At 35.4% G+C, this 24424-nt stretch overlaps 1 protein-coding gene across 5 annotated transcripts; it reads right to left on the bottom strand.

The window, feature by feature from the left end:
- Nucleotides 1-1107: 1107 nt before the first annotated feature.
- On the bottom strand, nucleotides 1108-20664 carry LOC129253703 (probable RNA-binding protein 19). Of its 5 annotated transcripts, none has more exons than XM_064106629.1 (15): nucleotides 20492-20608; nucleotides 20053-20205; nucleotides 13292-13422; nucleotides 12787-12902; nucleotides 12111-12207; nucleotides 11481-11591; nucleotides 10766-10966; nucleotides 10061-10217; nucleotides 9611-9699; nucleotides 8454-8520; nucleotides 7224-7362; nucleotides 6584-6700; nucleotides 4669-4774; nucleotides 4313-4436; nucleotides 1108-3460 (listed from the first exon to the last, which is right to left on the bottom strand). In XM_064106629.1, exons 3-15 carry the CDS (start codon nucleotides 13346-13348, stop codon nucleotides 3393-3395), a joined length of 1449 nt encoding a protein of 482 aa, XP_063962699.1. In that variant the 5' UTR covers nucleotides 13349-13422; nucleotides 20053-20205; nucleotides 20492-20608; the 3' UTR covers nucleotides 1108-3392. The 5 variants fall into 5 exon arrangements, with proteins under 5 accessions (XP_063962699.1, XP_063962705.1, XP_063962719.1 ...); XM_064106635.1 differs by having other exon boundaries at nucleotides 20053-20130; nucleotides 20492-20590; XM_064106649.1 differs by having other exon boundaries at nucleotides 20053-20095; nucleotides 20492-20587.
- Nucleotides 20665-24424: the final 3760 nt, after the last annotated feature.

Consider the following 24424-nt stretch of genomic DNA (forward strand, 5'->3'; position numbering starts at 1 on the left):
TCTGCACAAATGATTTTACATCTAGACATGCCAAGTATGGTAATGTTTTTAAATATTTTAATTATATAATCAGAAGCAAAGAAAACATAAATATGAATTTAAATGTAATACAGAACACAGTAACTCCATCATTCTATAATGTGATTCAATAAACAAGCGTCTTGACATCTCTTATATAGTACATCTCTGTGAATTCATGAGTATCAATTAAATTGGAAAAAATAAGGTGTCTAATTATTTATTACTTTGTGCTCATATTGAGAGTGCTTGATCTCAATTTTCTTCCTCATTGTAGACTTTCGCATATCACCTATTTCCAAGAAGGGTGAATAGCTATAAATGTAATTAACATGGTCTGTCTATCACACTATTCCTACCATATGGTCTTTTCAATTACAAAACACGAATTGCACTGGTACCGAGGGTGATGTGGTGTGATGAGAAACACCAAAGATGGCAAGAAATAACATGAACCAATTTATATGATGATCATCCTGAATTTCATCATACTGTATGTCATGGTTATTTTTTTCCCCTTTCATTTACTTAAGAAATATTTTGTGAGTGAACATAGTAAATAAGTATTATTTTCCCACATAACTATTGTGGTGCAAAACAAGGCTACTGGCAGTCGCATCTGTCTTACTAAAAAGTGATTTTTATCGTAATTGGTTTTAAATTTAAAACAAAACAAAACAAGGAAATTTAATGGAGGTATAGAGGGGGCAACCGTTCTTTCTCTTCTTTCACTGGGTCACAACCCTCGCCCCCCCCCCCATGGCTTCTTGAATGTTATACCCTCATTCATACACCCTCTACTGGGTGCAAGCAAAGAATGTATTAACATTTACTCTCTGTCCTCTCTCTTTATCTATCCCTCTCTCTCTCTAACTGTATCTATCTATCTGTCTGTCTGTCTATCTATCTATCTATCCCTCTCTCTCGCATTCTCTCTATCTCTCTGTCCTCTCTTTAAGCCACTCTCTTTTTGAAACTGTCCCTCCCAACCACTTCTTTCTATTCCCTTCATCATTCTTCTCTATCACACATACATCCCCATCTCTCCCCTCTATACACGATTACTTCTCATTTATACAAGAGGAAATGTACTTTGATAAATTGTTTTTTTTTAATGGGAATACAATATATAAAAAAATTATCATAGATTTTGACATTTAAATATGCATAGGTATATGAATTTAATATTATGCAGGTATTTAGAATATATTTATTAAATAATACAAAATGAAATTTTTTAGAAGGAAAATATCTCTTTCAGTGAGAACCCCCCCCCCCCCCCCACAGAATTCATAACTAAATATATCTTCCCACTAGAGGGTAGCATGCCATCAATTTCATGATGCAAACAAACTGAATCATGCATATGTTTTTACACATATGGATATGTTCATAACTTTCTATTTCCTACCAATAGAGGGGAGCATTGCATTCTATCATCCATGAAGGAGTGTGAATTTCCAAGTCGTGACAAAATCAGATGAATAAAGCAGTAATTATATGGCACAATAGTGAAGGGACCACCAAATGACAGGTTCAATTCCTGCTGCAATCTTATTCATTGGTTGAATTTGATCATTCAATTAGTGAATGGAATTAACAGCAGAGCAAATTGTCAGCAAAGCACATGTTATGGAACCGTTTTAAGGCATATAATGACCTCTGTGACCTTGAAACTTTGACCTCCATTTCATAAAAACCTATCAGGTCATTGTAACTCCACACACATACATGATTCAAATATGAAGTTAATCCAAAAGGTTTCTTGAGTTATTGTAAGAACAGAGCGTTTTAAGGTGTATAATGATCTCTGTGTCCTTCCTTGAATGTTTGACCTCCATACCTCAAAGGCTACTCCATTCACTCCTAGAGGCGTACATGATCCAAATATGAAGTCAATCTGTCAAATAGTTCTTCAGTTATTAAAAAAAAAAAAACTGGACAGAGAGACAACTTGAAATATAATTCCTCTGGCCCTACCTATGGTGGATGGAGTGAAAGCCAGCCTCGGCTCAATTCCCAATTCATCAAAAATAGAGAACACATTTTGAACTTCCAAAAGTCTTCTATGAGACAACTCCATGACTTTTTCTCTCCTTGTCAAAAATTAAAGACAGAAAATATTTTGTTTTTAAATAAGAATGCATTAAAATATTGAAATGAATGTAAGAAAAAAATATTATATCTACTCACTACAAAGCTATCATAAAAGGTTCTTCTTGTATGTTTTCATTTTATACTTTAAGAACATATGAATGATTTAATAAAACTGCCTCTTTTCTCTTGAAGTTATTAGAAAAGCTCTCAACTTTTATTTTTACTTTCATCATTCTTGTTCTACTACAAGAACCAACACAGTCAATATATCCAATAATAATCATTTTTACTTATTACCAATCTAGGGTGATTATTATGCATCGAATCTCAAACTCGGTGCTTGACAAACCTTCAATAAAGCAAAATGGAGATGAATGGAGAATATTTATGACAATTTGGTACAAACATTATTAGACAATTAATATGGTAAGGTGCTGAAAGTGTATGCAGCACCCCTTGTTTGTGCACACGCGTATATGTGTGGTTGTAATTAAAGAAGATACGAAATGACCACATACTTTACACCTGAAATACTTAGACAGATATTCAATAAAAAATCAGACTCAAAATGGTGGAAAATATTTCAGGCATTTCATGCGACGGCCTCAAAATGCAGCCTTTCTCATCAATGCCTCGAATCATGTGAAAAGTGAATGGGTGTGCAGACATGGGGCACCATCTTTTTGTTCAATCTGAAAATGACTGGCAGAGACTTTTCCCAAGAAAATAAAATTTCTCTCAAATTTTTCGCACACTTACTCATAAGAACATAGGAACATTATCAACTGAAAAATTTTGTGGAATAAAACATAAATTAATATTTAATCTTAAGCTTAAGTTTTAGGTGCCCAGACATTGGGCCCCCTTCATACATCAAACGGAAGACATTGCACAAGGACAGACAAAACATCTTGAAATAGTAAATTAAATTCATGATTTATCAGAGCATAGTTTATCTAAATTTAATTTTAAAGCAACTACATTGCAAAAGGTGTATCTTAGAGTAGTAGTAAAAAGTCATTTGTTAATAGCATCACTCGATATAGTATCTAAACAGGCCGACCACTGATAACATCTATGCTAACAGAGAAAAATGATGTGAAACTTAATGTCTTCAATCTTCAAGCCCTGAAAGCTAACCAACTTTTGTCTCTCTGAACCCCTGTGTGAATGTTATAATAATAATAAACCCATTGACGTATACAAAGCATGCATTACATTGAGGTTGAACCTTACCCCTAATCTACATACAGGAAGGGAAGGGAATTGTGGGAGTGCTATTCAACTGTTGATAATGTCAGATGATCCATCAGGTCTGATTTCTTCAGCTTCTTACTGCTTGAACCTGGGGAAATATCAATGAAAGATAGAAGGAGAATGATATGCTACTGATGTCAAGACAAAATGGCATCAATTATCATAAAATATGATTCAAACTAAAACACAATTTTTAAAATCCCTTTATGTGGATGTATGCTTTATGTAACTTATTCAAATCGCATTATTCCTCTTGCGTAAATATATCTACACAGATTTGGGTACATCAATGCTTAATATAATAATCGGTTTTCATTCATAAAAATATGTTACTTCTCCAATTTCTTTCTACTTCATATATTTCATTTATCATATCTTGACAAAGATAAATTCATTAATATCTTAAATGTTCATCAAATAGCCAACTCACTTCAGAAAGCATGAAATGATATAACGGATTATAAGAAATTAATAATTGAAATCATATGTGCTTCTACAACATCTATCTCAAATGTCCCAACAACTTCTATCTCAAATTTCCCTGAGCACTCTCAAATGACACAGCATAATTACCCTGACATTTCAAGGAATATATCCCTGCCAGGTCCCAATGATATTATTCTATTAAACAAATTCCACTAATCAACTTCACAATGCAATGCAAATCTCAAGATAAGTTTTGATTTAATGGATGAGTAAAAGAAAGAACAAATATTAGATGGAAAGATATAGTGAAGAAATAAAGTGGTAAGGTTGGAAGGTAGGAGTATCATCATGGCTCAAAACTCTTGGTATGAGTAAAATGCAAAGTTTCCTTTGCCTATGATCTTATCTTTCTTATAATTTCAATGATGTAGAATTCTGAATAAAACAATGCAATATGATCAAATATATATATACCAACAATCCTAATAGCAAACTTGTTTAAACAAAAACATACCATCTGAGAAGTGATCGGCAGTCTTCTTTCTGAGTTGATCAATTGATTGCTCACTCTCTGCCCATTCTAAGACAAGGCGTCTCCCATATAAATGACTGCTATGACATAAGGAGTCAAACGCTCTCTGAAAACAAGTCATGGAATAACCAAATTACTGTCAGTTAACTGTTATATAACAAAATTATAAATCAAAGTTGTGCGAATAGCAGATTTGTATATATTCATTCAATACACAAAGTAGAAGCATGTTCGAGAAGTAAATCTCTCATTATTTTAATACTTTACACATGTTAGAAAATACCCGGTCTCTGAATCTGTAATCTAAATTAGTAAAATTCAGAGAATTATGAATATACCTTTGCATCTTGTTTTGAAAGGAAATCCACAAAGCCAAAGCCTCGATGAGATCCAGTCCCACTCATCTTCTTGGGCAAGCGGACTGTCTTTACTTCACTAAATGTTCTGAAGGTGGAGAAGAACATGACATGATGAGATATAATAATCTTCATCTTAACCCTAAATAGAAGACTGGGGGGGGGGCTGATTCAGCCCCCCCTTATGATCTCGGCCGTCGATCGCGCGATTGCGATGAAAATTGGCACGCGCGTTACCCATGGCATTATCTACAAAACTATAATATCAAATTCTGCGAAATATCTCATTGCTCATTAATTATGCTAATTTATGCGTAAAATCATAAGTTTGCTCTAATTAATAAAATAATGCCCCTAAAATGCTAATTTTTGTTTCACATACTCTAGATAGGCATCTGATCAAATTTATTTTTCAAAATTTTCAACATCACATTTATTTTCTTATGTATTCTATTGTTTTCTAAAATTCTTATGTATTTCTTTGTTTTTCGACTTTTTGTTTTTTATTGTTTTTTCAATGGAAATTGTCGGGGACTTTATTTTGACCATAAAAAAGATAAAATTAATTGATTTTAAGCAGTAAAAGGAAAAATAATGATACATGTATGAATTTTGACTAAAAACACTATTTGCATTGGATTTGTACACAAATTCACGTTTTTGAGTAATTTTGGGTCTGCATGCACTTACGAAATGTTGCGTAATTTCAGAACCGCGTACCCGGGGGTCACAATTTTGGTCTCAAAAGTTGCGCGAGACTTGAAGGTAAAAAGTCAGCGAGCGACGTGGTCAAAAAATTTCGCGCGGCGGATTTATCGCGAAAAATGTCGAGGGGGGGGCTGAATCAGCCCCCCCAGTCTTTTTAGGGTTAATCATCATTACCATCATCATTTTTATCATTATAATTGTATCAGCATCATCTTTATGATCATTATCATCATCATCATCGTCGACGTTGTTGTCGTCATCATCATCATCAGTATCCCCATCATCTTTATCATCTGTCAGCATTTCCCTTTTCCTCCATTTCTGTGAGCCTCATGACTAAAATCATATTCTTTACTATTAAAACATTAGAAACACAGACATATACGAAACATAATACAGTCCGACCTCTCTTATCCGAACACGTTGGGACCAGCACCAATCCGGATAAGGGATTTATCCGAAACTGGGAGACCCAATCTTAAATACACACAGCTGCCTCCCCAATAGTAGCTACACGTAATCTATAGTAGTGGGCATACACAGACAGTATTTCACTGCTGTCAGTGCAAATTACAGGCAGTTTTTTTAAGGAAATGACATCGATTGGTTGCCAAAACTCTTTGATAATTTACCTGCTGAAATTAATACATCAAGCATACCTCGAATGAAAGAGAATGACCAATGAATTGGATCATCGCAGCTTTGCAAATCAGCCATTGTTATACTGACTGAAGGCTCAAACATGATAGATGCCGCTGTCCATGTAAGACGAGGCCTGAGCGAGACACATGTTGTTGTTTTTCCCCCCCAAAAAAAAATGCGCTGTGCCCTCATTTCCGGGACAATTATCCTGTCCAAGTTCTTTCAGTGATTTGGGTGGGATAATTTAATAAAATAATGTGGTTATAGGAAGACTCTATTGGAAAATGCATGTAATCAAAGTGAGTTTGCATAGGAATTTTTTATTTTAGATGCACTAGATTGAAAAAATAAATAAATAAATCTCGGCAAGTGTGCGTTCAGATAATAGAAAGATCTGGATAAGGGGAGGCCGGACAAGAGAGGTCGGACTGTATGTAAACAAAGTTTTGATATTTTGAGATCTCCATTATTTTACCACAAACTTTGGACCATGGCTTATTAAACTAAGAGTTCAGAATATCGGTCATGATGTGTATTGTCTACTCACATGAAGAGTTCCCTTATTTCCTTTGATGATGCTTCAAATGGAATGTTACGGACAAGAATCTTGGTCGATGTTTGCTTCTTGGTTTTCTGTTTCTTCCTGGATGAAGTCTGTTGAGTTCTGTAAGGAGGAAAAACATGAACAGGGAAGTAGTGATTGCAATGTTTTTAATAATTATATGAAATGAATTTGTCTGCAGAATACCCTTTATTGGTAAATGTTTGGTAAAAGTTTGGTAAAAATTTGTGTTCATCATCAGCACCATGTAGCAGCACTCAAACTGGAAGAAATAGTTAATATTTGCGTATTGAAACTTTGAAATCTAAATCTGTTATCATACTTACCGGACAGTAGCTCTGTTTGATATTTTAAGATCAAGTTTATGACTTTCCACCTCTACATGTTGGTATTCTTTGCAAGGAAACATGAACAGGGAAGCAGTGATTGCAATGTTTTTAATAATTATATGAAATGAATTTGTCTGCAGAATACCCTTTATTGGTAAAAGTTTGGTAAAAGATTGGTAAATGTTTGGTAAAAATTTGTGTTCATCATCAGCACCATGTAGCAGCACTCAAACTGGAAGAAATAGTTTATATTTGTGTATTGAAACTTTGAAATCTAAATCTGTTATCATACTTACTGGACAGTAGCTCTGTTTGATATTTTAAGATCAAGTTTATGACTTTCCACCTCTACATGTTGGTATTCTTTGAGTGCTTTCTGGGCCCATTCTGGTTTCTCAAACTCAATGAAGCCATATCCCATGGATAGCAGCTGCCCTGCAAGAGATATAGCACATTTGATTTCCATTATAAATATCAAATATGTTGTTTTAGTGCCTTATGATACTCAGAGGCCCAAGTTTCACAAAAACATAAGTCCAACTTTGTGGAATAGAAGATAGTATGTGATATTTGTCTTTAACCCTCAATCTCCCGAGGTATTTTGATTCTTGTCATTCCCGGGGGGGGGGGGGGGGGGCCCATTATGGCCCCCCCTTAAGATCTCGGCCGCTGATCGCTCGAGCGACGCAAAAATTTGCACGCTGGTTGTGTGCGATGTAATCTACAAGGCTGTATGGTAAAATTTTCCAAAATAATGAGATTTTATTTTATATGAATTAATTATGCTAATTTATGCATAAATCATACTTTTTGCTCTAATTCACTAAATAAAGCTCCTAGAATGCTAATTTTTGGTTAAAATATTCTTTGTAGCATTCTTAACAATCGCAATTAAAAAAAAAATTCAGTTTGGAAATCAATTTCTTATGTATTTTATTGTTTTATGAATTTCTTATGTATTTCCTTGTTTTTTTAACTTTTTGTTTTTTTATTGTTTTTTCAATGGAAATCGTTCCAGACTTAATTCTGATCATAAGCAAGGCAAAATTAATTAAATTCAATCAGTAAAAGTAGAAATAATGATACATTTATGAATTTTGGCTAAATACACAATTTGCATTGGATTTGTACATGAAATCACGTTTGTGAGCAATTTTGGGTCTGACATGCACTTACATAATGTTGCGTAATGTCGTAACCGCGTATCCGGTCGTCACAAATTTGGTCTCAAAATTTGCGCGAGACTTGAAAGTAAAAAGTCAGTGAGCGGCGAGGTCAAAAAAATTTGCGCAGCGGATATATCGCGAAAATTGTCGAGGGGGGGCCATTATGGCCCCCCCCCCCCGGGAGAATCAGAGTAGAGATCTCGGACAGATTATATGATTATTGAATGTTCAGTATATTTGAATGGTAATTTCTACAGACATCAATCTGCTTCAAATGAGCAAGTTGCCATGAACATCATCTATCAAGATACTTATTTTAGATTAAACCAACAAGAAAATAAAAATCAAAACAATAATTACCTTGGTTCTTTGTATCCTTCTTTCTTGCAATTGTCACATTCCTGATAGAACCACACTTCTTAAATACCTGAAAAAAAAAAAAAAACATTGCTTTTGATGATGATGATGATGCACAGCATTTGTATAGCGCCATATATCTGTCAAAGACATTCAAAGGCGCATTGAAGGAGCCAGCCAATCTGGGTCGCCAAGAAGGGCGCGCACACAGAACTGTGACCCGCAGGTCTCTCGCAGGTTGGGGAATGCAGGTGGACCACTCCACCGGGGTTTCCCCCTACTCTTATTCGAATAGTGCAGTGGGTTCTTAAGGTGGTGATTCTCCTCTACACGGGGCCTCCATTTAACGTCCTATCCGAGGGACGGAGTGTTTTCCACTGTAATATAGCCTGCAACTATGGAACAGGGGAGAGACGTTTACACACAACGCACTGGCTTCAGTCATCCGCCTGGGTTGGACTCGAACCCACGATCTTTGGTTCGACGCGCAGACGCTTTACCGACTGAGCCAACTTCGCTTTTGCCATTCAGGTATACAGTAATGAAACGTTTTTAATCTAACACTATAGGTGCCATAAAATAATGATTTCAGAACTTTAAAGGAGAATGAAACACTTGAAACTAATTAAATTGAATAAAAAAGAAAAATCAAAGAACAGGTAAATGACAATATGAGAAAAACTGAATTGATGAAAGAATATATATGAACATTTGAATATTGTAGAAATCACTGGTGTTATGGACATCTTCCTATTGGCATTATGACAAGGATCTGAGTTGTCACACACACAAAAACTTCACCATAACTTTTATATTAAATTGTCTTTTTTATCAAGTGTTTTTGTAGATCAGGTATTTTTTGTAGGACATGTTGTACAAATTTAACAAAAAAAAACAAAAAAAAAACAGAGCAATGATACAGGTAACATAAATCAAAATCTGTTCAACATTTTAAAATTGATGGGTATATGCATTTATCTGTTCAAGTTTGGAAGCACTTTTCATCCATTGTTACAACTGAACTTGTTCAGTACCAACTTTTGTCATGTCAACAGGCTTTGTCCAGGGGACAACAATTTCCATTAGGCAATGAGTAAGGATGGCACATTCCTGACCCAATTCTTTAAATTTGCTTAATTTAACTTTGATATTGAACAAACCTTTTTAAGTATACTTTCATCGGTGCTAAAGTTCAGATTCTTGACAAAGAGTACACTGCCTTCTTGAACTTGATAATCTTCATCAGATTCTGAAAAATAGACATAATAAAAAATGCATATAAGTTATTCGTAGAAACAAGCATTATAATGAAACATTCACGAGATAAATTTGACATAATGCAGTTTAAAACTGTCAAAACCCTCAATTACATTCTTCTATTTCATACACATTTATTTTCTTAAAGGCTATAAAGCAAAGCTCTTCACAGAAATGTTGTTAAAGCTGTATTACAATTATCATTCCCTGAAAATAAAGTGTAATTAGTTTTCTCCTTTTCTACAGTTTTACAGAATACAGAATAACTTGTCTTTAAGACATCAGTGCCAGAGGTCTAGTAAGCATTATCTTCTTTATAGGCATATCAAATGCATATCAAATTAAAAAAATACCTGATTCATCCTGAGCTTCCCCTTTCTTATCTTCTTCCTTCTCTTCTTTCTTCTCCTCCTTTGTTTCTTCAACACTTGTATCCTTCTCAAAGCTTTTTGTAGATGTTCCAAACACGTCCATAGGAGCCCATTCCAAGTACAGTGGAACATGCTTGAACTACATTGTATGGACAGTAATCATAAAAGAGTTTGTCACTTATATGCCATTTTGGAAGTTATCAAAATTATGGAAGTTGAATATTAATAAGAGTAATATTTATAGAACAGTTCTTGTATAGCGCATTATACCTTACAAAGGTCTCAATGTGCTTAAAGATGAGGGAATGCTACTGGTAATGCTATGATGATATTATCAGTTAAAGATTATTATAGATATATGTTTGGTAGATTTACTAGATATCTGTCTCTCTATTAAAATGTGATTCATAATCTAAATGAACTTCTCTATGGAACATTAAGAATGTTGAATTCGAGTCAAATTTGCCAAACTTGATTAGAATGGAAATGTATTACAGATCACCACTGGTGATTGACAGTGATATTGTTTGTAATAGCTGAAGGCACTCATATGTACATGGAGATGAAGTACCAATAGGTACTGAAGTCTTTATGAAACAATTGTAAATTACATTCGTATTAGGAATTTCACATATCAACCCCAAAACTCATTGAAATAATCTAACTTAGAAAAAGAACTTTACAAACCTTAGTATAAGCCAGTTTGTAGAAAGCAGCTTTGGCTTCTGATGGTTCTAAGAACTCGACGATGGCCGTCACCCCTGCAGGGGGCAGTAGTACCCTTCCCAGCATGCCATGCTGTCCGAATGCCTCTCTAAGCTCATCAGGTGTAGTACTTGCTGGAAGATTCTTCACAAGGAATACTGATTTACTTCTTGCCGCAGCAGCCTTGGAAAGAACATAGTGGCCAGTATACAAGTTTGAATACTAAGAAACAAACATTTCAAGGCCTAGCAGCAGAAAGTAGTTATTTTATTTCAGATTTCAGGATATCAGACATTGGGTAATTTCAAGTCCGGTGTTGGCCTTGGTGTTGGTGTTGAAATTGGATTTCTCCCCCTAGCTCTAAAACTTATTCAGAGTTTGTAAAACTGATCCAGATCACATTACTGACATCCCAACAACTAGTGAGGGGTTTTTTCGGGACCATCATCATTTTATGTTTGGTGTTATAATCGTGTAAAAATTGACCTAACACCAACACCAAAAGGTCAACACTTAACTTGAAATCACCCATTGAAATATGAGTTTACACCTTTGGTTAAGTATACCATACCACTAACTTTGCTGTACCATTACGGAATATTAGGGGATGGAAAAAAGGAGTCTCACAACAAAACAAGGTGCATTGTTTTTAATAGGAGGCTGTTCAAAATTCAGAAAATTAAAAATGATGACATACCTGGCTGAAAGAGTCTAATGCAACCCCATTTTCTAAGAGAAATTGTCTTGTTTCAGCTACAATCTGTGTCTCCCCAAGGGCCATACGCACCCCAAGACTTCTACTAGATTCCTGTGAAGGAGATATGAAAGGCAGATTAATACAAATATATATATATATATACATGTATGCATACATCCTACGTAAGGGCAAAGTCTATAATGAATGGGTTTATTCCATCATAATAGACATTTGGACATTAAGTCGAAGGTAGAGGGCGTTAAGGCATATTGCAAATATTGAAAGAAGACAAAGAAATTCGCCTAAACTGCAGATGTAGTTATATATATATACATATATACATATATATATATATATATATATATATACAAATCTTACTGCAATATGTTCAATTAATTTCCCTTCAATCTTTTAGAATGTAATCATACAGACAGTATTAATATTTATTTCTAAATATATAAACAGGGTGATTTTACTACTTTTTCTGTCTATATAATTTCTGAAGTGTAGTTTTCTTATTATCAGCACTAGAAAATATCACTTTGACACCTGATAAAATATCATATGTACCTGTAAAAGGTCAAACTTTAAATAAAAGAATGGAAAAGAAATCAAAGGAAGCTAACTTACAGTATCTAAGACATCACTTTTTGAAGTCTGATATTTGGCTGCCATGACATCAGCTACGGCATTTGAAGAGATGAATAAAGTATTCCAGTTGTGTGAACTAAAGAGAGAGAAACAGACCACATCAATATCATCATCATTAAAACAATTGTTGTCGTCATCCTCAAAATTATCATTATCAGCAGAGTTATCATCATCACTGCCATCATCATCATCCATCACCATTGTCATCATCACCATCATCATCCATCACCGAAATCATCACAAACCACTGACACCATAACCACCACTACCATCACTCCCATCACCACCATCAACAGAACCATCATCATCATCACCATTACCATCACCATCATCATCATCACCATCATCACCATCAACACCATCATCACCATTTCTATCACCATCACTACCATCAACAGAACCATCATCATCACCACCATCACCACCACCATCATCACCACCATCATCACCCTCACCATCACTATCCACACCTTTAACATCACTATCATTACCATCACCATCATTCACATCATCACTGCCATCATTACCCTCACAATCACAATCGCCATCATTCCCATCACCGCCTTCATCCCCATCCAAACCTTAAACATCATCACCATCACTACCACCATCATACCATCATCACCACCATTGTAATGTTGACAAGGATGATTACCTTCCACTCTGTGCTTTGGTTTTTGCTGCTTTTTTATTTTTGAAAGAAGAACCTTCTTTGTGCGTCTCTTCCTCCATCTTCTTCTCCTTCCCTGGTAAGATGTGAAGCATCCGACCCTGACAAACACAATCAAATCAATTCAAATCATACTACTATCAAGTCATCTCTAATTATTGTACACAAGTTGTGCCCTTATTGTCACATCACTCTTAATGTTCATCTAGTGAGATTGGTTGACAACAGAGTAGTCAGCACCTTCAATGTGTTCATCTCCTACAAATGATTACAAACCTTTGTAAGTAGTTTCCCTGGGATCTAACTTATATTTCTACTGATTGATTATATTCTTCCATACCCTTGATATTCATCATTCAGTTAGATATATCTCACTCGTTGCATACACTATCGTGGAAAATTTTGCTAACCTGTAAGGAAATGTGGGCCTCTCCTTGATAAAGAACATTGGTTGCATATTGATGTGACCCTACCCTACTTATACACCTACCTGAAAGCTGGTTCCATCTAGTTCTGTATAAGCTTTGACAGCATGTTCTGGCATCATGTAAGTAATGAAAGCAAAGCCTTTGATCTTCTTGGTGAATGTATCTATAGGAAGATTCACTTCAGTAAGAGGACCTAAGGGGAAAGCAAATATTTAATTCTTCAATCTTATACTTTTATATTTATATGAACACATATTTTACTATTTTGTTTATTGCTTATATATTTACATATTTATATGTTCAGGAATTATAAGACTTTGTCTTCTTAGCATACCCTCATTCTTAATCTGAAATATTTTTTGTCTTCATTTTATTTGCTTTTTGTATTTTTATCTTTGAGGCTCTTGTTTTTGTATTTTTATGATGAATGAAATAAAATTGAAGACAATAGCAGTGATTGAATGTATGAAGCAACAACTCTCAGATAATTTTTTTTTCAAATGAATACGACTCGAGTCTATTTTCTTTTGTCTATTCAAAGTCAATGTGAATGGTATGATAATAAAATAATGTGCATTTTCATTCAGACATTTAATCTGAACATACAACAATTTGTAAAATTCATATAATGTTCACAGTGACTTCTTGGAATTCTTTATTCTACTAGTTGGAACCCACCCATACATTATACAGAGGAATCATCTAAGTTATACAAGATGTTTAAACAGGAGACTCAAAGCTTCACAACTATAGGTCATTTGTCTATCGCATTTGTGATTAAGTGAATAAATGATTGATATTTCTCAGTTTCATTTTTTTGTGGGACGCACTGTACATTGGAATTTTTTTTAAATGACTTGTCTCTGCTTTGTGCTTCATAAAAGTGCTGCTCAAATCATCACGGCTGGAGTATTAATTAAGTGAAGTTAAAATTGAGAAATATTGGGGTTGGATGTACAAAGAGGGTTCAATTCATTAAAAGGGATAAATAAAATGTAATGTTTTATATGGTTTTATTAATATTGGATCTCAAAAAAAGATTGGTCAAAAAATATATCAAATCTGTAATAGGATCTTACCAAAATGAGGTGCCTAATTCACATTTCAAACTACATTTATAAACATTTCACCATATCAAGACTAGAAGTTAGTTTCATGTTGGTATTTTTTTACACAATAACCCATCATTTCCTATGATATTTTTAAGATAATATATTTTAATCAATTAAGGCGTGTTGTCAAAAGGGTGTGTGCGTCTTTACCTTTATATTCCACGGCGAAACCGCTGAGCGTGACATTGTCCATTTTCTTACCTACGGGTCAGTGCTCTTGCCATTCAAGACGCCACCGTGCACTTTTGCAGCGAAAACGGAAGCGTGCGCTTTTATCTTTTCTTTTGACGCCCCCCGGTTGGCTCTCCGATAAAATGTTTTTGCATGAGCGCCCTCTATGTCCACGATATCGGCATTTTAGGCAAACTATTCAATACCCGATCTCTATTCACTGATCTGAATATCGTAATTGTGTCCTTGTATCGGTGTGCCTAGTCCAGTGGGGTATATATCTTCCAAAGATACGCTTTCACAATTTATTTTGATAATTTTCCGTTTCGGGTTTCAGCATATGACAAAGTTCAATTAGATTTAGATTTCATTTCTTTAATAGAAAAATAAAGCTTTAGCCCTTTAGCACGAGCATGTTGTTTTATTTTGAAGAATATACCGTTAAGATATTGACTTTCTAAAAGTAAGTATTCAGGCGCGGGTAAGATTTTTTTCATCACACTGAGCCCACACAGTCAGCATTGTCGGGTGAAAAGGAAAAATATGGAATTGTCCTTAACATCGAAATGCAAAACCCTTCGCAAAAGATGCAATATAAATCATACATGGGTCCCAAAATGATGGCATTTAAATTTCTACATTGAAACGCTACTGTGACAAAAAATAATAAACGCATAAAATGCAAGCGTTTTTTATGGGGAAAAAAAGAAAACTAAGGGCATCGTTGAAATTCATATTTTAGCTAAACATAGGCCTATATCTAATTTAGCTACAGTGCCCAACAATTTTACTCTTATTATACATATGTTTAAACATTAAGTTATGTTAGAAACTTATATATTCACACATAATACAGATGCCGTGCAAAACAAACGAATAAAGTATCATTAATTTGAACTTTAAAAATTAAATTGGATGTTCAACACTAGCTTACCTACGGGGGGAGCGGCACTCTGCCCCCCCTGATGAGCCACAACCCATACTAAAGATATATACATGCCCCCCTGATGAGCTTAAAAGACCTTTTTTGCTCCCCCCCCCCCCTGACGAGCTTGAAGACCCTTTTTTTTTTTTTTTTGCTTGTCAATTTTTTTTGTTACGAAAACCTAACATTTTTTATTGAAGACCTTTTTTTTAAAATTTATTTATTTATTTTAATTATTTTTTTTTGCTTGTCAACTTTTTGGCCGGCCGATTTTGCCCCCCCCCCCCTGTGGAAAATCCTAGGTACGCCACTGATGTTCAAGCAGTCATATCGGTCATTGTAGCTTAAATGCATTATTCTTGAGTTTCATTGCCCGAAATTCAGAACAAAAAGAACTTTCGTTACCGTTACAAACATCTTTACCTTCGAACGAAATCAAAAGCACTTAAAAATCAAATATTGAAATTATCAAAATTGAGGTAGTCTTGACCATGAATTAAGTTTAGTGTTTATAGAGAAATTATAACGTCTTCTAATGAATCTTATTCTAAACTTTGAATGACCGATGAAAAATATTGCGTGCATTAAAATGCAAATTAACACATTTAAGTGACTCCGACATGATATTGGACAGGAAAACCTATATTATCTTTTTACCTGGGATCCGTCTTTATTCTCTTACATAAATTTCCCCTGTGATGTCGAGTACTGTGTGACCTAGTGTTCTTGATTACCATCCAGGAGCCACAGAACCGAAGGGGGTCTGGGGCTCAGGCCTTCACAAGTACCATGATTTTATGCATGGTGATCCCCTCTTTCATTTTTCCAGTTCTACATCTTTCCAGTTTTTAAATCTTTTCTAAGCCTATTCTTTTTTTAACATTCACGTTTGACTTGTACAATACGTGTATATTGCCGTCGATTTCTTCTTCCTATCAAATATCTGAATTAATCTTCAATGTGTGTGTGTGTCAAAATATTGCAAATTAGATTCCCAGTGTCTAAGGTAAACATATTTTACCGACGTAAAGTTAGTAATACGAAAGCCTTGTTGGTCTAGTTTCCTTCCAACTTTGTACTTCACCTCTTAATCGTATATAGCTGCATTCTGTATAGCTCGCATATTTAAATATGCACAAAAAATCAATAAACGTAAAGGAAATGGTAATACCTCGGTCACATTTGCTCTACGGCGGCCATACGGCGAGTCGAAAACAGCCATTTTATTCATTTTATTCAAACCTCCTATATTTAGCTGGTACAAAAACTGTTAAAACGACTGTTTTCGACTCGCCTTAGAATAAACGCGACCGAGGTATTTGGCATACTAGATCAACAAGGATGAAGTGCATGCTGGTGCGGATCCTGCCGGAGTAACACAATACAATCCAATTTAGGCGCCGTATTTATTTTGAACAATAGTTAGGCTCTCAAAAGTATTGTGGTCTATTTTGTGACATCTACTGAAAGAAGTCAGTGGGTCTATATTCTGCACCTTGAGGGTACAGTTATGTAGTGAATCCGGGGGGGGGGGGGATCCGGCCCGTGCGCCCCACCCCCTTGAGAGCCATTATCAATTTTGTTAATGTAAATATGCCATTTTTAAACAAAATGTGCCCCTTTGAAACTCACAGCATGTATTTTAATGAGAATATGTCGTTCTTACACAAGTGAGGACCTTCATGTTAGCCTGGTAAACACCCCTTTTCCAAATATATTTGGTTATTAAAATGCACAGAGAGATGGTAGGCAAAGAATATAACTCGAATGTTCACATTAAGAGTAAACCTATAAAGAGGGAAGTTAAATGGTTAATTAAAAATGTGTTGATAAAATATCAGTCGAACGTTATGTTATAATCTGCTTCGCCAAACAGGTTTTATGTAATATTGCTCTTTATAAAGGCAAGTATTAAACTACATTAAATGTCGAAATGTTGAGAAATATAATGGAAACCATATCAAAATGCACATTACGAAAAGAAACAAAATCAAGGTTCTAGTATGGGGACAAAACGAGAACAAGAAAACTACCCATTTGATGCTCATTTTAATTCCCGAAAGCCGGACATTAAAAATGGCATGGGCCAGCGCATTGCAAGCTGTATTTAACGGCTTACCACATTATCAAGGTAGATTTAAATTACCCCATTCTTACCCCATTCTTGATTGGGGAGATTACCCTATATTCTTGAACATAGAGGTGGTCTGACTGGTGGCGGATTTCAATAGAAAGATGACCTCTTGATTCGTGGGGGTATTTCAATGGGAGATTATCACTTTGTCAGCGCGGGTGACTGTCTTCATACTTGTATCTTCCCCGTTGTGTCTTCTATTCAAAAACCGTGTTTGCAACTAATCCCCATTATGAGACTATTTGGCATCAAAATGAAAGCCTAACTGTACCCTTTTCATAGATTTCGTTTGAAAATGAAATACTTACGTTTAAGGTAAATTGGAATATGAGAAGGCGCTTTATAATATGTAAACCAAATATGATTTGTTCATAAGCATCTTTAATATAAATGTTACAATATCACGTTTCATAGAACAGATGTTATACTCGATTTAGTTACAGCCAAAATATTTAAAAGTCATCGAGAGGGTAAGTATCAGACTAGCGTGAATTACGAGCTTTAAAAGGGGATCGTTTTTATCAGGGCGGATCCAGCTTTCGTCAATACAGAGAGAGGACGCGAAATGTCCCCCCCCCAAAAAAAAAAAAAAAAAAAAAAAAAAAAAAACTACCGCGCAAAGCTTATTTTTGTTGGTTTCTTTCAAGGGGGAGTCCAAGCAGTGAAAATTGTTGGAAGCTTCTTTTTTGGGCTCTGGAAATTAAACTATATTTCAAAGTGAATTTGTGATAAAAAAAGATATGCGTATACATAATTTTCTTTTATTGGCGTGATCGTTGGCGTAACCCATTTGGCACTGATATTCGAGCGCGTAGGGTTTAAGGTTTAGATTTCTGAAAAGTTTAGACTTGTAGTAAAGCGCTGTAATAATAAGCATTTATTAGGACTAGATTCAAACTGAAATGTAACAAAAAATATAATACACCTTAAACAATTTTTGTAATCATGAAAAAGTTAGATATAAAACTAAACAATTAAAGCGAGCGCGAAGCGCAAGCAGAAAATTTGAGATTTGTAGGAAAATTGTGAGTGGATATTGATCAAAGTTAAAAAGGAGATGACATGTTTCATTATTATTTCTTTAAGTTTTAACATAGAACCGGAACATTTTAAGGACATTATTCCATCATATGAAAATTATGATTGTCTTCCTATTTCTCTTCCTATCAAAGCGCGAGATGAAACTTTTCGATATTCCATTCTGAAAAAAGGGACAATTTATCATTAAATTAATTTATTAATCAAATAAGCCTAATCAGAGCGCGAATTAATTAATTAATATTAAAATTTTCATAACTCACCAATCAAAATGCGAGCGTGCAGTGCTAGCTAATACGTTTTTACAATCTGACATGAATAGGGATATTTTGATAACTTAAATAGAATACAGGAAAATAATAGGTACCTGACAAATCAAATTTTGTGAGCGCGCAGCGAGAGCAGAAAATGTTAATCTTCAGACAATAAAAAGAAAATTACAGAACACTTACAAATGAAAGTTCGATTTCCGAGTTGAAATATGTTAAGAATTGACTTCAAAATTTGATATTTTAAGTTCCATATGTGTAAATCACCTAAAAGGCAATGCGAGCGCGAAGCATGAGCGAAAATTTTATATAATGACATGAAAGATTTAAAAAAAAATTGTTTTCGAATTCTTTCCCTCATCTTATTTATTCAATCGTTTTCCTCCTCCTATGTTTTTTCTCCTCTCTTTTCCCTTTTTTTGGTCTTTCTTTCCCCCTTTTTTGCTCCGCCAATAGAGGGAGGGGGAGGGGGCGGGCCCCTAGCCCCCCCCCCCTTGGATCCAACTCTGGAACAATCTACCAGAAAGTATTAAACAAGCAGATTCAAGAGAGAAATTCAAATCCATGTTAAAACTTTTTTGGGGTTAAATAGCCTTTCCCGCAGCATGCGAAGCCCCTCTATTGTTTTCAGCCTACTGTGAACTGTGCAACTACTCTAATTTTTGGTGAAATTCCTTCTCTCTTTATATTTTTTTCCTTAGCGTTTAGATACATATTTTGTGCTTCACTTGTAAGTGGTATACAAATAATGTGAATTACTATCAATGGCGTACATTTCCCGATCTCCTTATCGAAATCAATATTAATGAGAGAGCACAATACTGTGCATAAGTTCATATCATTGGTGTAATGATAAAGAACCTGATGAATTCTGTTTTTGTATGTCGACGTTATTATAAAGTTAATACAAAGGACAATCAATATCAGGGATGCCACTAGGTGTCCTCCAAAAATACTGAAACTTATCGCGGGCCGGGATAGCGTCCAAGAAATTTTTTTTTAGGGGGGTCAACTTTTAATTTTGGGATGGACACATGTCACAGGTAAAAAATTGGACAAGCAAAAAAAAAAAAAAAAAAAAAAAAAAAAAAAAAAAAAAAAAAAAATTAGGAGGGGGGGGGGGGGGGGGTCCGCCCCCACCTCAAATTTAGGGGAGGACCAAGTGGCTTCTTACCTTGTTGTGATCGATGACTTTGAAGTCAATTAGGTTTGAAAAACTGACGGTAGTTAGTTGTGTGTTTCTCATAGAACGCTAGACCAAAAGCTTCAGTCTCTGTATTTTGGTTGTTCAGCTGAACCGCGTTGGCTCAACTCACCAATACATAGACTGAAGAGTTGTTGGCCCATACATAAAGACAACGTATCAGCTAACCCAGGGAGCTCCGGCCCGCTTTGCGGGCCGGGGCTAGCTGATACGTAACCCAAGGAGCTCCGGCCCGCTTTCCGGGCCGGAGCTCCCTGGGTTCCGTATCAGCATGCAGCAGTAACGTTAGATCTAACATTCGGCGGAAACCCGATTTTCGGATCGTTTTTGGTACATAAAATGTCACATTATAAAAAAATAATTAAATCCAAACTTACGAGAAAATATATAAAATTCAGAAACATCGTACCTTATACCGCAGTTACCGCTAATTCCTTTCAAATGATGATCAAAACTTAGTCATCTTCGATTCCTTCGTTGGTCATCGTAAGTTGCCATCTTGGATGACGTCATCATCTGTACAGACGTATTTACCAGTCGTTATTATACCGCGATTCGTGCCGCTACTTTGCGCTTGTCTATGTGCGTGCGTTCGGAACTTGTCGCTCGCATTGATTGGCCAGGATGTCGATAATTCTAATCAGAAAGCCTTGATAAAAGCATAACTCAATGAACGTAGTTTAGGCAGTGCGCGCGTTTATAAATTATGTACTGTATAAAAGCAAATATCTCGGGGAATTATCTCTCACTCGGTCGATCGACATGCATCGCAATCGGGAGAGATAGGGGGAAAGAAGGAGGACTTTCCGTTTTTTTTAATACACAGAAAACAGGAAAAGTCGGAAATACGGAAATAAGACAGATGGCAGGAAAAAAGCCGGAATTCCGTATAAATACGGAAAAGTGGCATCCCTGCAATATGATTCAGGCATACACCGCTTTAACTGCATGGTAACATGCATCCAGAAATCAAAATGAATTCAAAACGTACGTAGCAGGAATAGCATGCAGTTCGGATGTTACATCACTCTAAAATTAGAATAATCTCGTATTACAAATGTCAATTTTGCTAAAAATGCACACAAAATCATAACTTGATAGACTGTGGGGGTCGGGATGATGTCGTTGATATAAAAATCGCATCGACCTCGATATGCAATCATTTTTGATACTGCATCGGACTTGATAACCCGCAAAATATTTTCCGACATTAGATGGCAATCCATTCTCTCTCTTTTTAATCTAAATATAATCTATGTATTTCAGGATCATGATATGAAAACCCTTTTATAACAAACACGATAAAAAAACGCGTCTCAAGTTATACATGGTTGATTGCCGCAAAATATACCAATCATCTTCATTTGTTAATATTTAATCATTATCACTGATCATTATTATTCGTATTATTATGTCCGTTAATATCACTTCAAAGTTATGATTATCGCTATCATCACCACTGTTATCATCATCATCATCATCACCATCATCATTCAATCATTATCTATTTCCAATCGTTCTCCAGTATTAATTATATATTTTATATGATTAAAAATATATGAAAGATCATGGTGATGCTGGTAATCATGAATATTAGATCGTTATGTGAGATAATTTATGCGACTTTACACGCTAATCGCTACTCGATGATGTTGAAAGAATCTTTTAAATAGCACAAATAAAGTCGGGACGGTAGTTACTGCATACACGTACTTTAATACACTCTCATTATTACAAAAGATTCCCCATCGGACGGGTCAACGGTCTTTTGAAGTAGGTTCATCTATTGAAATTACGACAATAATCACAACAGCGGATATGGGGAATTAAAATCTTGAGCGTGTCTCCCATTGTTTTCTGTGGCGAACCCGCTGAGCATGCTATTGTCAATGATTCTCTACTATACGGGTGAGTGATCTTGCTTTTTCATGATCATAGGCCTGGGCAATGACTAAGAACAGTTCGATGAGTATCAATGCCAAGCAATCCTTAAAGGACAATAATGTCCAATTCTCCTGATGGAGAAGACTATATCATGGCCCTATTTGCGTTTGCTTTTAGGCCAGTAAGTGTACTAACTAATATTAATAATAAATAATTATATCCCATCTATTTTAGAGTAATGATCTAATGTTAATATTATTTTACATATCTCCCTGCAGCTATTACAGCCCCATATCTTTACCCGTGAAATACTGAATTTTGAAGCTTTTTTATTGAACATCATGGCATCCTAGTATTGAAATGATGTTTACCATCACTCCAATATAGATAAAAACATTAATTTAATTATACTCACATTGATTTTACTTTAGAACAAACTCACCCCTTCCCGCTACAACCTTTCTCTAATTTTTATTATTTCCTTACCCAAATTATCCGAATTTCATTAACTATGACATAGATGGTTCTGTTGACATAATTGACTATAATGATCCTGCTGATGATAGTGATGATAATTAACACTGATGATGGTGGTGGCGGTGGTAGTGAATGTGGTAGCCTTGATGATTATAATAAATGAAAATACTGAAAGTTACGAAAGTCACACATTCAATGAATAATACCAAGAAACATAATTTTTGATGATATAAAATTCACACACAATGTATGCTTCTTATAGGCCTCCTATTTAATCTATTCTTATTTAAAAAAACTGCAGTGTATCCGCTGATATTCCTTCTTTATGATTTAAAGCTTTTAAGTTTATAATTATATTGGTAAATCCCGATCAAAAAAGTTCATGTCACCATTTGATTCCCTATTACTACATTATATGAGCATGGCCCTAAAATGATTGTGATGTGATAAGTATGAAATCAAATGTGTTTTATTGGAAAATGTAGCCATTTTCATTTTTTTCAAACAACAAGAAAAGATGAATATTAATTAAGACAGTCGTTTTTAACACAATCGCACATTGACGTCGAGGGACATGGAATCGCTCATCTGGAGAACACTTTTGCAATTGGCGAAACGCTATCTGTAAAAGCACCGTCTACTGGTGGCTACGGCCACCATTCGGTGGCCAGGGGGGGGGGCAAGAGCAAAAAAATTCCCGGTCGTATCATGGTATGAACAGGCATAGTGGTGTAATGAGGCGTCTATTTTGAGAAGGCCAGATATTGCGTATCGGGCAGAATTTATCTTGTAAAAAAAAAGATGCGAGCGAGCGAAGCGAGCGAGCAAAATTTTAGACCTTTTTAATACAAAAATCCAATTTTGTGATGAAATTTGACATGATATCCAAAAAATAATATATTTCACTCTTCTCTCTTTAGATTCTTTTTTGTGGTCTGTACACCACTGTAAACAGGATTCTCTGCGGTAGTCATGGTAGTAGCGAGATCAAAATTTAAAAAAAAACCGAGGGGTATAGAATAGCACATGTATTGTGCTAAAAAGCTGCTTTATATATGTCCCGAGAGAGCGAAGCGAGCGAAAAAAAATCACCTTTTCATGAGAATCTAACTTTGAGCTATTTTTGACATATTCAGTAAATAAAATCATATCCTACACTTTTCGTTTGCTTTTCTTTCCTCCGTTTTTTGTTCTTATTTATAGAACTTTTGGGAGTCATAGCCCCATCCTTCCATACACAGTGCTGAGCGGTTGGGGTCCGGGGCGGAGCCCCCGAAACTTCTTGATATCAAAGTCATTTAAACCTCGCAGATTGCCGCTATTTTAATAAATGTTGTATGCAGTCTATCTTTTTTCCGCTCTTTAATTTCAATCATCGGCAGCCCGGTCGTGTTTTTTTTTTCTTGACCTTTTTCTTCGTTTTCCAATTAAGCTTTTTATTAATTAAATTTTACCTTCGTTTCCCGCTATTGTTACAATTTTGTCATCTTTTAATTTATTTCCCATCGTGCTTTTGCATTACATAGGCCTAGTTCGGAATGATTTGTTCTTTCTCAAATGTTCTTCTTTCGTACATTTTCCCGCTTTCCTTCCTTTTCAATTAAACTTTTTTTTCTTCGTTTTCTTTTCCCTTTCCTCCTTTCCTTTCCCCTTTCCCTTTCTTTCTACCTCCCTTTTTTCTTTTCCCCGTTTTTTTATTTTCCCGATGAAATCCGCCAGGGGGGGCAACTTGCCCCCCCCCCCCGCCTGTTACGCCACTGGCTACGGCATGGTCTTCTGATGCATGTGAAATTAAATCGACGGGTTGGTTCCCCCACAGTCATTCCAATCGGGCGGAACGGGTTATTATCATAGGTCCAAGAACTCATGGGCAATGGCAGAGCTAGGGAAGCCTGTTTGCAATTCTCCCACTCCATTTTTGTCACTTGTATTTCTTATTAATCTTTTTACCTCCTCATTTCTTTATCCCTTCCCCTTGTCA

The sequence above is a fragment of the Lytechinus pictus genome, chromosome 2, assembly GCF_037042905.1.
Source record: "Lytechinus pictus isolate F3 Inbred chromosome 2, Lp3.0, whole genome shotgun sequence".
In the NCBI taxonomy this organism is placed as follows: domain Eukaryota; kingdom Metazoa; phylum Echinodermata; class Echinoidea; order Temnopleuroida; family Toxopneustidae; genus Lytechinus; species Lytechinus pictus.

Bases quoted from the DNA above. Each gene is read 5' to 3' on its own strand.
- LOC129253703 (XM_064106642.1), bottom strand. From the start codon at position 13,348: ATGATGCCAGAACATGCTGTCAAAGCTTATACAGAACTAGATGGAACC. The intron at 10,218-10,765 runs GTTTGTAAAGTT...CATACAATGTAG, and splicing joins ACAAACTGGCTTATACTAAG to TTCAAGCATGTTCCACTGTA. The intron at 4,437-4,668 runs GTATATTCATAA...ACTTGTTTTCAG, and splicing joins TTTCAAAACAAGATGCAAAG to AGAGCGTTTGACTCCTTATG.